At 36.9% G+C, this 15,064-nt stretch overlaps 1 protein-coding gene across 2 annotated transcripts in view; it reads right to left on the reverse strand.

Annotated features, from left to right (window-relative positions):
• Positions 1-639: 639 nt before the first annotated feature.
• The window catches only part of LOC117230177, a 41,815-nt gene continuing 27,390 nt past the window's right edge, over positions 640-15,064 (reverse strand). Inside the window, exons 2-3 of one of the 2 annotated variants that reach the window (XM_033487319.1) lie at positions 5,236-5,324; positions 640-1,045 (exon numbers count right to left, since the gene is read on the reverse strand). In XM_033487319.1, the coding sequence (XP_033343210.1) occupies positions 906-1,045; positions 5,236-5,293 (198 nt within the window). In that variant the 5' untranslated portion in view covers positions 5,294-5,324 and the 3' untranslated portion in view covers positions 640-905. Of the gene's footprint in view, positions 1,052-5,235; positions 5,325-15,064 lie in introns of both variants that reach the window. The other variant, XM_033487318.1, reaches the window with a different exon arrangement.

The following is a 15,064-nucleotide window of genomic DNA, read 5'->3' on the forward strand; positions in this document are numbered from 1 at the left end:
CGGTTAATTATCCAGTCGATCAAACGGAATTACGCGAGCTTTCCTTCGATTTCTTCTTCTTTCGAGCGATTACTCCACACGCTCCATAAATCATGGTCGAGTTTCGACTCGATAAATTCGAGGATTCGGTAGGAGCAATCTGATGTTTATTCCGCGACGAACGAGCGCACAGACAGACCGAACGAAAAGTCGCAGCAGCAAGATACGATAACTTACATATCTTGGATTTCATACGCAGCGCAATATCGAAATTCGAAGTACGCTGTTTAATTAACCTTACACGAGCTCAACGTTATATTCTTACTTGGTTTTCAATTTCCATATCAAATCTACGACAAGCTTCTAATTTTCTTGGAAAATTCGCGGTTCGCTAGAATTTTGAGCGATCATGGAGATGTATTTCCTCCTTTCTTTTTTTTCTCTTCGAGAATACCATATCCGTAAGTATGAAATATTGCTTAGTTACGATTGAAAGTAAATTACTGGTAGAACAACGTGGACTTATCGTCTACGTATTTTCGAAAATACTTCTTTCTAGCCATTGAGTGGCACGAAGATTCGCAGGTGCACATTGATCGACTTGTTATATTCTTTTCTTGTGTCTGTTAAATGGGATGAGACTAGTCGAAGGATACAGGAAAAGTAAAAAAAGAAAGGAAAGGGACGAATAGGGAGGGGAAAGATGAAAAAAGTCGAGGGATAAGAGAGTCGTCGTTCGATTTCTCGTTCATGGTGAAACGTCAGCTTGCTCGAGCCGAAAGCAAGGTATTGGTCACCAGATCTCGGCGTTATACGGTGATATAGTACGCCCTCGGTTTACCTCTCGACGTGGTCGGGCTGAAAAAGACGCCAGGTGTCGATGGTGAGAAGGACCAAGAGGCCCACGAGGGCGGCGGCAGCGTCCGTCAGGAAGCGTAGTAGCCCTCGTGTCGTTTCCGGCATTTCTCACGGGCGATGTAGCACAGAGCAATGGTGATCAGTACGGCGATCGTGATCCCCATCCCGATGCTGATCCACATGATCTCCTCGTTAATACCACTGTAGCCTTTTCCTGAAAGCATGCTGGATTTATCTTGTAATCGACACCTTGCACCAGGGTTTCGTTACTGTGGGATGACGTTCACGCTTTTAAAGCTCTTGATTCATTTATGAGTCACGTATGAGTCTCTCAGAAGCTAAACCGATGGATTCCACAATTTCAGCATATGGATGTGTATGTACAGAATATATGTTTAATGTTTTCAAAATTCCTCAAATTACTCAAATTTTCACGAGTTCGTTTATTGCATGAAAATGATATACAGGGTGGTTGGTAACTGGTGGTACAAGCGGAAAGGGGGTGATTCTACATGAAAAAAGAAGTCGAAAATATGGAATAAAAATTTTTCGTTTCAGGCTTAGTTTTAGAGAAAATCGACTTTGAATTTTCGTTCGGTACGCGTGCACTTTATCACGTCTCGTTATAACGGATCTCACTGTAGACCGTTGTCTCGATTGACGTTATTTAAAAAATTTTTTTTAATTTTTAAATTTTTATTCTATATTTTCGACTTCTTTTTTCGCGTAGAATCACCCCCTTTCCGCTTGTACCATCAGTTACCAACCACCCTGTATAGAGATGATATAGCGATAAATTTTAAGACAGCGGTTCTTAACCCGTGGCCTGTGCATTTTTGAAAGACCATGAAACCCTCGCACACGCAAGTTATTTATTTATTTATTTATTCATTTCGAGTAACGACGTTTGGTTTAGCTATAGTCAATATAAGCGCACAGATTTGAACTATATTTTGATAATTATTTAAGAAAAATATTACCACACTAGCGAACATATTTCGACGTATAATAAAAGTATGATATTAATCGCGAGTCAATCGATCAAAAGTTAAACGATGCGGAAGTGGATGTGAATGTAAAGCGTTTTTGGAATGTTTTTTAAACGTGGGCAACGATTTGCAGAAAAAGTGTAACTGATGGGCGAGTGGGTTGGTCTGCTTATATATACGATTAATATAACTATTGGGGTCGTAGTTGGTCTTGGATATGTTTATTACATTGCGAATGTATGGAACAAAGGAGATCCGATTATTATATTATTATTATTGTACATAAAATATTTATATATAAAATATTTAACATTCGTGCTTGATTATTTCTAATGAAACTTTTCTCTCGAAAAAGGTTGTCGATGAGCAGTCGATCAATGTTTCAGATATACACACTTGGCACATAGGGATTTAACTTTTGAACCGAGTCATGGGGGTGTTCGTGACAACGATACGTTTATTTGATGGAGGTCCGTGGTAAACGAAAGATTAAGAACCGCTGTGTTAAGGTAAGTTTAAAAAATAATGTGCAAATTCTGAGGCAGATTTAAGAAATAACGTGTACTGTATGCGAACGATTTATATGTAGAAGCGAAATCGAACAATTTTATGGTGGTTGATTATTCAGTGTTCGTGCAATTTGAAGTCGGACATTGGATAATTGTTCTATATATTCACGGGGAATTTAAAGGGTTTAAAAGTGTATAAAATCTTTATGGAAGATTTCAAGATACAAGAATGTATAAAATGTTTGTAGAATATTTAACGAGCTGGAAATCTATAGAATTCGTAAAAATATATAGATACTTATGGTAGAACATTCGGCGTAACGTATAGTAGATGGAACGTATTCTATTCGTAAAAATATGAATTTATATAAATATTTGTAATCTATTGCTCGTGTGTTCTGCTATTAAACGACTTAATTTCCCACATATGGGTCAGTATAGTCCCCATTCCGATGGTCACTGGTCCATTAAAACCAAAAGTCTTGTATTAGGTCGTCCCAAAAGTTTCTTTCGTTTCATAAGTGAAATGATAGGTGCATAACATTTTTCATTTTATATTATTTTATAGATTTATGTATGATTCATTTTGTAGTAACAGAATAAAATGGATCAAATATAATTCAATAAAATAATATAAAACAAAAAATCTTGTGCATCTACTACTTCCTTATGAAACGAAAGAAACTTTTCGGACAACCTAATATTACTTTGACTTAAAAGGAACACTGTTTGTAAAGTTTTCTACAAATAATCAAGTTATAGAGGGAGTAATTCAATTGAACGCTATAATTGATTGAATGAAATGTGCATAAAAATCAGGAAGAAACACACGAATGTTATAACAATACTTTGACGCCGTTACAAGATTATATTGAAGGAATTAAAGTCGTAATTATACCGTCAAAGAGACATTCTGTCGCATACTAATTGCATAATTACTTTTTGTCTGTATGCATGAGTTGATACAGTGTATGGGTTATTGAGTGCTATGGTGAAGCTTGTTACAACGTACAGAGCCGCATCGATGATATCTAAATCAAAGTTACGAAGGCTGTAACCAGTGTACTCCACATTTAAACTTAGTATTACGTATTCTATGCACAAACGCGTTTGCAAATCCTTTTTGATACTTGTTACTTGCTACTAGACCGTCTACGGTGGCCATCAGGGTTGTGGTTAAAGTTTCGATTGATGTACCGGCCATTCGGGTTGAAGTTGTTGAAATTGTACTTTTCGTCATATTGACTGTACAATATGGAAATTGTGGTCTTAGTGTACTGAACATTCGATTTCGAACTGTTGCAATGGTGTTTCAGTTATCTTTGTTGCAGTGCAAAGATATTGTTATCTTATTCTGTATCGAACGTGTATTGGACGTTAGAACGTTCGTATTGGTAGATTTATCCGTTTCGTGAATTTCGTTCGAGTTTGCTATTGAATTATTGCACTTCAAAGAAGTTTTACAAATTTTATAAATGGTACATGAAATAAGTAGATAATAGTTTACAAATAATACATCACAAAGAACGATAATAGTTATTTTTAATTAAAAAAATGATATACTTTTTTCTTTTAAATTAAATAACATCATTTTTATAAAAATCGAGTTTTACAGATAATAAATAATAACTTTTTATTCGTCTTTTTATTTCCGTCTGTCTTCCGGCTTTGCGTTGACTTCCGGTTACGCATACAAGATGAGTAATAAGTAATAATTGTCTTATTTAAGAAAATTTGATCTCAACCATTGAGATGACATTTCCTTCAGGAATATCACCTTTAAGCTTGCACAGCCTGAAATTTTTAACGATCCAAACTTCGACAGAGCGTTACAGCAGGAATTTTAATTAATAATTAAACGACTTCTACGTTTTACAGAATGCACGCGAAAGATAATAAAAGCAGAACGCTATAAGAGAGCGTTATGCAAAGTTATCTAAATTATTTACGCCGTACGAAAAACTACTTACGTGTGTGCATATATGTATAAAATTTCTACTTTATTATCTACTTATTTTAACTTCGACATGTGCACGTTTATACGATAAAGATCGTCTATCAGAATGTAACGCTTGAATTCTAATCACGTTGCAACTAGACATCATTCTCTCACCGATACAAAGACTTATCTCATTTTCGATTTGCACGTAAATCGTTGAGTTTCTTTCCATTTTTAATCTGCATGTTATCAAAGTTGGCTCATCTGAAATATCGCATCTTCTTCGAAGTTTGAACTTAAAGTTAATCCATATTTGGATGGAAATTGGACCACGAATTGAGCAAATACATCATTGGCAAAGGTCAAGCAATTTGTAATACATTTTATAATACATCTCGTTACATTTAGAAAAATTTTCCGTCGTAAGTGTTCAAATAATTCGGCGAGTCACTGTATATCACGTTCCGAATAAGCCAAGTGTGGTTAAAGCTTCATTCCAAAAATGACACGACACGTGCACCGACCTGTTATTTCTACGAGATCACATACAACATACAATGTAGATGTAGAAAACAAGCTATGTACTTATTGGAAAGTCCATTTCAGAACTATATTAAAAATATACGCCCTATATTCTCGACGAAACCAATTAAAACGTACAAAACGGAACGATCGTGCGTTGTGGGCGATGTATCATTGAAATACATTTCGAATTGCCGTGTAATTTATTGTTCATCGAAGTCGATATATACTTCGAGACGAGCAAAGAGTTTTTCGCGTCTCGTTTCGTTATTATCCGTATCATATCATCCGACTGTGGCGCGTACGCAAATATCGAACGATCGTCATTTATCGTTTATTAACGAATGTTAATAAATAACGTGAAAGCCTGCACGCCGGAAACGCAGATACATATCACGCGAGAGTACACGTAACGATCCAATATCCCTGCTTACATTACCATTATAATGGGAGCTGTAAATCCCAACTTTGCCAGCGACTCGTCCTCCCACAGGCATTTTTCCGTTGTTTCACTTGTCGGCCAGAAACCTGCAAGAGAAAACGTCAACTTATGTTTTCTAGTTCTTCCGTGCTTTTAGAATTTTCTGACAAAAAATGTAGCAGGACAGCGCGATAAATCGGTTCTTGTGCCAGCTGTTGCGGTTTCTAGGGGAAAAGACAAATGTCCCCAAACGTGATATACATAATTTTATAGCTGGGACCATTGGTAGCTGTGGCTTTTTTATTTATTTCGCTGTTCAGTGGAAAAAGAGCGAAACGGAAATGTCGGATAGAGATTTTTAGTGGGGAATTTTTCAAGAAAATTGTATTCGCAAGCTTTTGCGTATGCGTCCATTGAAACCTAACGATGCCATCGTTTCTTATTTACTGCATTGCTTATGGGCGTTTTATTTACTTTCGTGCGTTGCGTAATACGCGAAAAAACGAGCCAAACATGTTTATATAATAAAATCTTTCGGTATGTTTTCAAACAAGTTCGAAGAAATTTGTTTTTTAAAAAATTACGTCTGGAGCTTCTTTGAGATCGTGTTTATTGAAATTTAATGATAGTTACGTTCTCTTCCAATTTGGTGGGTTGTTTATCGGTATTTTGTACTTCTACCCGCGTGTATTAGACCGATTATTAATAAAACACGAACAAATCGTATTTTTTTGAAAATGATGTCTGAATCGGAAAAATTGTATTCCACGTTTCTCGCCTATTTTCACAAGAAGAATAACCTCCTTTCGATTGTCTCGTGTTAACGCGTGCGTAATCGGTAACTAGGGAAATTCGCATTTCGTTGCTTGGCGTTGATTAGCGGCACGACTCAGCAAATTTTCAATTTTTTTTCATCGAATAGAAGATATACGCTGTGTTTCTATTTTTATCATGTAAAAAATATCAAGATATATTTACAATTCCATCAGTTTTGTGTGAGAAAGCAAAATTATTATTTATGTTACTAGCCTTAGTTTTAGAAAAAAAAAAAACACTAGCTTAAAATGTCTCTCCCTTAAAATTTACACTTGTTAAGTTATCAATGCCACTATCAATGCCAAGCAGTGACCTATCAAAATTTCCAGTATCAGTTTTTTTTGAAAACTAAGCAAGGAATCACTTGATGCTCGTTCGTACGTTGTGTTCGTATGTTGTTCGGCCACTCCCTGTATAAAGATCTATCTCAAGGACAATTGTTTCACTTTTACCATAAATTTCCTCCAACTTTCGTATCTCCCTTTTTTTTCACGATCACCGTCTATCGTCGAAGCTTCTTCACTTAATGGATTGGCAATCTTAAGTAATGGGCAGCTACAACACGTCGATCGATCGGAGTCAAAACAACGGGCTGAGGCTATCGTTCGTTGCAAACGAGTGAAACAAAAGTCGATAATGGTAAGAGACGACACGTTGCGAGGCCTTTTTTCCGCATTAAATTCCGTTTTCACTTATATTAATGGACTGTTTCGATGTTACCGACGAAACTGACGGCCTGGGACGAATACATTTAAAGTGCAAGCAACGAGAACGAATACACATATACGATCGGACTGACTTCCTGATTAAATGAATTGTTCGATCAAGTTTTCTCGCATCACGTTAAAATTCGTTTAATCACGAGGGGATTGTTTATTCGCTCGAATTATTAATTGTTAAATTAAGCGTAAACAAATAATCGGAACGTCGAATGGGCGAACATCTGTGAACGAGTTAATGCGATACGATTTTGAAATTGTTGTTTATTTTATTCTGTCGTTATCGTAGCGCATGCAGTGCCTCACTGTTACACAATTGAAGCATTTGATAAATGATTAAGTAGTGAGTTAGCAGCAAATGGAAGCGGTTAAATAATACAGAAGTTGGAGAAATACGCGTCGGACGAAAATTCTGGAAAATTCAGGAACACTGACAAATTTTTATTTTTTATTAAAAACAGACAAATTTTATTCGGTAATATTTTCATCGATAATATTTTTCTTAAAAAAATATTTAGCAATTGTAAACGTTTGTTTGTCGTTTCTACGCGAATTTCATGTTCATAAATATTCGTGTTTCACGTTTAGAAATATTTATAAAAGTTGGCATTGATTTTCTATTATTCAAATAATGGAATATCAGTTATTTATAATTCTATATGTAGCTGTATTAATTAGTCCTACGAGTGGTATAACATAATAAACGTAGTTCTATCAATACAGTTGTATTCTATAATTAGCTCTATTCAGTATCACTCTATTTCATAATTATAAATACAGATAGCTATATGATTATCAAGTATACCAGGTGAACAATTTGTCATCAAGTACTTAAAACATTGTTAGTTTAATTTGTTATATATTATATCTTCTATATTAAGTTAAGTTAGTTTAATTTGTTATATATTATATCTTCTATATTAAGTTAAGTTAGTTTAATTTGTTATATATTATATCTTCTATATTAAAACTTTAAAATTAAGAAACGAGGTGGATAATATTAAATTTCCATTCTCGCGTGTGTGTATGTATGTGACCTAAATATTGGAAGTTTGAAGTTTCGGTGGCGAAAGTTCTCAATGATCTTCGTTTTAAACCATCTTTAATCAGCCAGACCATTTCATCATCCAAACGTTATAGTTGTAAAGTTTAAAAATCGCGTTACAAAGTCTTACAACGTATAACATTAAACGGATCAATGCAAAGAAGTTTACCGCCTCTCTCTATCTACTTGAAAATAGTGAACCAGCTACTTAAACGGTTTTTTCATTGCAAATAAAGTTGTCTTCTTTAACACGGCGCAAATTACTCGATTTAAATTCTTCCGTAACCGCACAAAACAACGGGTCAATACATTTTCGCGTATATACATACAAACAAAGAGCGACCACTCTACACGTATACAATGTGTCCCAGAGTTTAATAACCAAATTTTATTAATACATTTTATAATACAGATTAGATCCTGTTGTACGATATAGATAGCTATAATCAAGAAAAAAATGTTATACAAACGGCGATTTAATGCTTTGTTAGAAAGTTATATTAAAAACTCATCTTTTCATTTTTCTTTTGAATATTTTAGATCTTTCTTTTTTGCGTTCCGGCATTATTTACACAATAGACGGAACGCGAAGATTATTTTTAGCATAGTTAATGCTAAAAAAAAAAAATTCGTTGACAATATTGAAAAAAAATTAACCAAGTCAGACCATGTTTGGCCAATTTTTAAACTCGATTTTCTCGAAAACGAGGCGTCGAAAATTCGGAAAAATATTCGTTTTACATCTTGGACTCACCGTTCATGAGAGATAAAAGGGCCACTTTAATTCCTTTCTCCGTACACGTAATTCGTCCGTTGATTTTGTCCCAACGCCGGTCTTTCTTCTGCTTTGCAAAATTCACGCGAATTTATTCGGGACAGTTAGCTGTTTAATGCGAGCTATATTTGCCAAATATTCAGACTCGATTCGCTCGATAATCGAAGCATCGGCTGAAAAAATATTTATTCTACATCTTCTATTTATTTTTTCACGTCGAATCGTCGTTTTGCCGACTATACCGTGATTACCGGCACAGTTTGTATATTTTCACAAAAGATAAGAGCGCCACTTCCCTCTGTGCATCTAATTCCTCCGTTGATCCTGTTCCAACGGTAGTCTGTCTGCTTTGCAAAATCACTCGAATTTATTCGAAACAGCAACGGTGTTTAATTCCAACTATTTGACAGATTTATTCTACGAATTTTCACAGCCGATTCTCTCGAAAAAGAAAAAAAGAAAGAAAAATGTATTCTATCATCTTGCTGATTATACCGTGATTACTAGGACACCCTGTACACTTCCACGTACAAGAGACAAGAGTGCCACTTTAACTCTTTTCTCTACGTCTAATCTCTCCGTTGAATCGATTCCAACGACAGTCTTTCCGCTTTGCAAAATTCACGCCATTCTATTCGAGAGACTGAGCTGTTTAATTTGAAGTTTAACTCGCGGCGTTAGCGCGAGCCAATTTTCTGGACAAAGCTGGAGATAGTGGCCGGGCCGGTGTGTATGCTTGGCACGAATCGATTTAACGAAACGCTCCCTTTCATAAGATGCCTTTCCTCCCTCCGAAAGCGTGTTATCGACGAGAACAGAGAAACAGTTGCTCTCATCGCCGATTGCACGAACATACACGGTGATCCTAGTTCCACGCGAATTACTTGGAAATTGTTGACCGTACCAGTCGGTTGATCGAAGAAAAATTGCCATCTAAGGAGAAGGAAGGCCGGATCGGTCGAATAGGCAGAAATTAAGCTTGTGAATTTGTAATTGAGAATCGTAATATGGGGGGATAAGGCGAAATTAATTGGGGATTTACGGGACACTGTATGAAAAATCGAATAGGAAAAGATCAAGCGCTTTGTATAAATGAGAATTGTGATATGACAGGACAAAAGACGTGGGATTAGTCGAAGATTCATGGAACATTGTGCCCAACGGGTAGAATAAGGGAAAATTTCTGGACTTCTTACACTTGTACTCTTCGTCTCGCCCGGGATATTAAAAAGATTCGGGAAATTTTTGATCAGGAAAGTTATCGTGAATTTATCGTCTACTTAAAAAGTCCTTGCATTTTGGTATCGACGTTGTTCTGCTTTTCAATTACGTTATATCAAGTTCCCCTTCTTCTTGATGATGGCGTTAAAGTCAGAGAACAATGTACAAAAGTCAACTTGGATCATATATTTCTTCCCTCTGATCTTCGTATCGTATTCAATATGTTTTTTATAGTCTATGCATATAGCGTTATCCAATAAACTTTTGTAAAATAGCAAAATATGAAAATTAAGAAACAAAAGTATAGAAATATAAAAATTCATCTTCAATCGGATAATCTCCAATATTACAAATTCACTTTGAAGAAACGAATTATTTCAATAAAAATTCAGTGAATGTTCGAAACTTTGGCTTCAAAGTTTCCAATGTTCTTTTTCGCATTACGGTCAATGTACATTCATTTATGACGTATATGACACGTATGAGGTGCTTCTATTATTTCATCCAACCTCTCTATGTACACTGGAGCTCGTAACTTTGCAAACTTAATGGCTTGCATAGCTTACAAGGCTTCTTCTTGGAAGGCCCCCAATTAGATCTATGCAAGAGTTTCCCTCTTCGTTCCATTTATAGCGAGAACGGGTGATTTGTAAGTTCTACGAGAGGAAAGTTCAGCCAAATCGAACACAGAGTTTGCGAAAGAGTCGAAGATTAATTACGTAATGGCGAATGGAAACATAGAAGAGAATTGGGGAATTCAAATGCATAAAACACGTGCAGGATCTGTACGACCTGACTTCTTCTACTCTTTCTCCAATGGCTTTTGTAATGACATATAAGCTGCTTTTTCCTTTTCTATTTCTTTCGTTGAGTTACTAATAACATGAACGTTCAACTATAGGCCACTCGACTGTATTTTCAAGCGTGAATTTTTATTACCACGATCTATCGATGAATCTTCAACTGTAGAAGACCCGAACGATTAAACACCGACAAATAACATTAACGTTTTTAACGATAACGTTTTGTCGATATTTTTTAAGATAAACACGAATTAAATGTTCTTTTTAAATTGGCCAGCGAATAAAATTATTCTATGAATTGGAAATTTTCCTTCTAAATCTCAAGAGACACGTTTTCAATCTTGTTTATCCAAAACAAAAAATTTTAATCTTCTCTTAAAAGTATAAAACTCGGTCGATTTTCTGCGTTCTAGTTCTCTTCTTATTCTCGGGTTGCCATGAGAGCCAAAAATAACTTGAATACCATTTCCAATAAATACACTAGCTGCATGTGCAACCATATAAATTCTGATGACAGCGCTTTAAATCACAATTTGTAGCACAACATGTCAAAGTAGCATAATGTGCATTTGTCAAAGCAATCGGAAAAGTAACAAACACTCGACCAGATATCTACAACATTCCATGATTAATTATATTCATTTTTCAACTTACGCTTCTACCAATAAACAACCCAAGCAAAAGTCCCCACTACCGAGTCGGGAAACTGCCAACCGCGATAACCAAATACCCAACACACAGCCACGTTCGTAAATATTGAGAGTACCTGGTGATCTCGTTCCGGGGAACGTGATAATTAACGCAAATTACCAGAGATGATGACTATTAATCGAAACTCCGCGTTCATACAAGTCGATATACTGCACATGAAAGCACACTTGTAAAAACTATTGCAAGAATTGCGGATGGAGGTGGGTTTATTTTGAAAATTATTCGTAGCCTCCTTATCGGTGACTTTGAACGATCGATATTTGTTTACGATAAAACTTGCCGAATCCTTATCGACGAGAATATACGTTGGAAAAGAAACAACGAAGCTTTCGATTTTATCGTAAAATAACAATATCTTTCACACGATGGTCTGCCATTCGTTGGAACAACTCTTGCACGTTTTTGCTGATAAATAAAAAAAAGCCAGCTTCGTTATTTCAACGATTATGACGCTCGTAAAAGAGAATGGGAAACCTCGTGGCGTTAAAAAGCAGATTCTTCGTTTCTAACGATCCGAAGGACAAAAGACCCATGACCCATCGTTTGGACCCTTTAATCCTTCAATTTCTTAAATTCCCAAACCTCTGGTCACCGCAACAATACATCCAATCAGATAGGGTGCTCCGCTACGACTTCAGCGACCCGAAGACCAAAAGAAAATCCCCCCTAACCATTTCCTCTTTCTTCACTCACCTCCACGACCAACGTTCTTTCGTGAAGCCTGGAGCGAGCAAGTTGGCGCTTTCACGGTGGCCAAGAATCCAATCAGTGCCTTAATCGAGTTCGATTCCGCTTCTCGTTCGTCGCCCAGTTTTCGAGGAAACAGCGAGCCGCTGGCAGCTACTCTCTGTCATCGGTGAGAAAAGAATACCACGCAGTCAGAAGCGTTGTCGGTACTGTACGTTCTGCGACTGGTACACCGACGCAACAAGTTACCCGAGTCCCTCGCTTTCTGTCCTCTTCACCCTGTGGAAGACCGCGCGGCGTGTGACGCGCGTGTACGATAGCCGCGTTTTCAACACGCGTTTAACCGCCCTTTTGTTTTGTCGCAATTACGCGAGAAACTGGCGGTCGTCGCGGCGTTTTGCGAGTCGGACGTCTTCCTGGGTGGCGGCACGAGGCCTATTGTCGTGTCGGCAGGCGTCGATATCGTCGCCTGTTAGCGCGGCGCTCGTCATCTGTTTCGGCAGCAATGGAAATCGATAATGAGAAGCCGTTTCGAATCGAACCGGGGGAAATAAGGCGTTGTCGCTGCCTCGCGAGTATAATTATATACGCGTTGGAATAGAGTCGGCCGGAATTGGGGCGACGTTGGCACGGCGGATGCTGCACCGAGTCCTCAGAAAGGGAAATTGATTACGTGGATACAGAACCGACGAGAGTTTCGAAGCTCTCGTCAACACTTGGGGGGTCCATTTTCCTCACGAAATAGCTTTCGATGGTGGTGCTTGGCTCTTTTTAAGACCTTCGTGAGATGATTGATGGGTTAGGAGCGGAAAATTCTTGGAAAGGGGATTTGAGACCGCGTGGATCGAAATCCTATGGGATAAGTGTTTCGAGGAGTTTAGGAAAGTTTGCAGGTTTAGTTTTAAGTCCAGATTTTCTTCATAATAGTACTTAGTTCTTGGATGCTAAGTAGTTCGTAGATCTAAATACTGCGAGTGATAGGTCGAAAGCTCTTTAGCAAAGAAATTTGATTACGTGGATACAGATCCGATAAGAGTTTCGAAGCGTTTGCCAACATTGGCAGGTATATTTTTCGAACAAAATAGCTTTCGACTGGTGCTGCTTGGATTTTCTTTTGAACCTGACCGAGATGATTTGTGAGTTAAGAGTGGAAATTCCTTGCAAAGGGGATTTGGGATAGCGTGGGTCGAAATCCTATGGGATAAGTGTTTTGAGGAGTTTAGGAAAGTTTGCAGGTTTAGTTTTAAGTGCAGATTCCATCGATGATGGTAGTCAATATTCTTAGACCTAAAAATAGTGCGAGTGATAGATTGGAAACTCTTTAGAAGGGAATTTGATTACGTGGATACAGATCCGATAAGAGTTTCGAAGCGTTTGCCAACATTGGCAGGTCTAGTTTTCGAATAAAATAGCTTTCGATTGGTGCTGCTTGGATTTTCTTTTGAACCTGACTGAGATGATTTGTGAGTTAAGAGTGGAAATTCTTTGCAAAGGGGATTTGGCATAGCGTGGGTCGAAATCCTATGGGATAAGTGTTTTGAGGAGTTTAGGAAAGTTTGCAGGTTTAGTTTTAAGTGCAGATTCCATCGATGATGGTAGTCAATATTCTTAGACCTAAAAATAGTGCGAGTGATAGATTGGAAACTCTTTAGAAGGGAATTTGATTACGTGGATACAGATACAGACGAAAGTTTTGAAGGGTTTGGCACGAGTTGAGAGGTCTAGTTTTGTCTTCTTGTCTTTTTTTAAACCTCGGTGAGATGATTGATGGGTTGGGAGTGGAGAACCTTTGGAAACGAGGTTTCAGATTCCGTGGATCGAGATCCTACGGGGTTCTAGAAAAACTTTGGATATTTGCTTTTACGTCGAGATTTTTTTATGGTCGTTAGCCTTTTTTAACCTGAACGGTGTGACCGATAGGTTGGAAAACCTTCGTAGAGGAGGTTCGATTGCTTAGTCGGAAATCCTTAGAATAGCGTCTTTCCTAAGAAAAGAGTTTGGTTTTTAGGTTGAAGTAGTTTCTTTGAAATTGCTCTTTTTTTAGAATTGATAGATTGGGTGAGTGGTAGATTAAGGTACATAATTTGCTGGTTTAGGTAAAGTTCGAGAACTAATTTGAGCTGAGATGATATTTTTGTTCCTGATTGATAATGTTTTTTGGATTTTGGACAGGCTGAGTGTACAGATTAGGGACGAGCAATGTCTAGGAAAATGGGTCAAACTTGGATCAGGTTCTTCAGATGGTATTTTAAGGATTTGAGAAAAGTTTCAAGATTTAGTTTTGAATTCAGTTCTTTTGGATTTTCGTTTGTGGAAATAATAGGTCAGAGGTAGAGAATGTTCGGAAATGGAGTTGGATCGCGTGAATCGGCATCCTTGGGGATTGCCCAATAGGCCAGTTTTTAGGCCATAGAATTTTATTTTTGGATCGAGGCAGCCTTTCTGCTGGCAATAATTCGTTTTTTTTTAGGTCTGCTTGGTATACCGACAGATTGATGGTATAAGAGATTATTGATGATCTATGTTTGAGCCCATATAATGGAGTTATGATGTAAAAAAATCTACATTTTCTGTATAACATATATCATCGAAGTCTGACTCAAAAAAAGAAAAAAAGAAAAAATATAAAGGTAAATATATTTACTAACAATTCATTGTATGACTCACTTTGTACGTAACTTTTAGTTCCTTAATTCTTATCTCTAGTGTACACGTGTTAGACCAGGCATTCTTTCATATTCGCAACTTCACACAGCGCATTATTTTTCCATACAGCATATAAGCTCATGTACCTCATTATCCCATACATCACAACATTTTCTACTTTTTTGAACATGCATGAACTGCACCTGTAGCACGTAAAAAATTTAAATTAAACAAAACACAAAGATGTAGTGCGTGATAAAATATAATAAAACCTTAGATCGTTAATACTCTGTAAAAAAAAAAATAAAATGAAATTTAAAGTTTTAATTGGTGAAACAATAAAAGTTTGAAATTATTTCAAATATCGATCCAACTACTACGTTCTACGAAATGTAGATTAACTCTAATATCAGATAACGATTTC

This window comes from Bombus vosnesenskii, unplaced genomic scaffold, assembly GCF_011952255.1.
Source record: "Bombus vosnesenskii isolate JDL3184/JDL3185 unplaced genomic scaffold, Bvos_JDL3184-5_v1.1 scf7180000013266, whole genome shotgun sequence".
Taxonomy (NCBI): Eukaryota; Metazoa; Arthropoda; class Insecta; order Hymenoptera; family Apidae; genus Bombus; species Bombus vosnesenskii.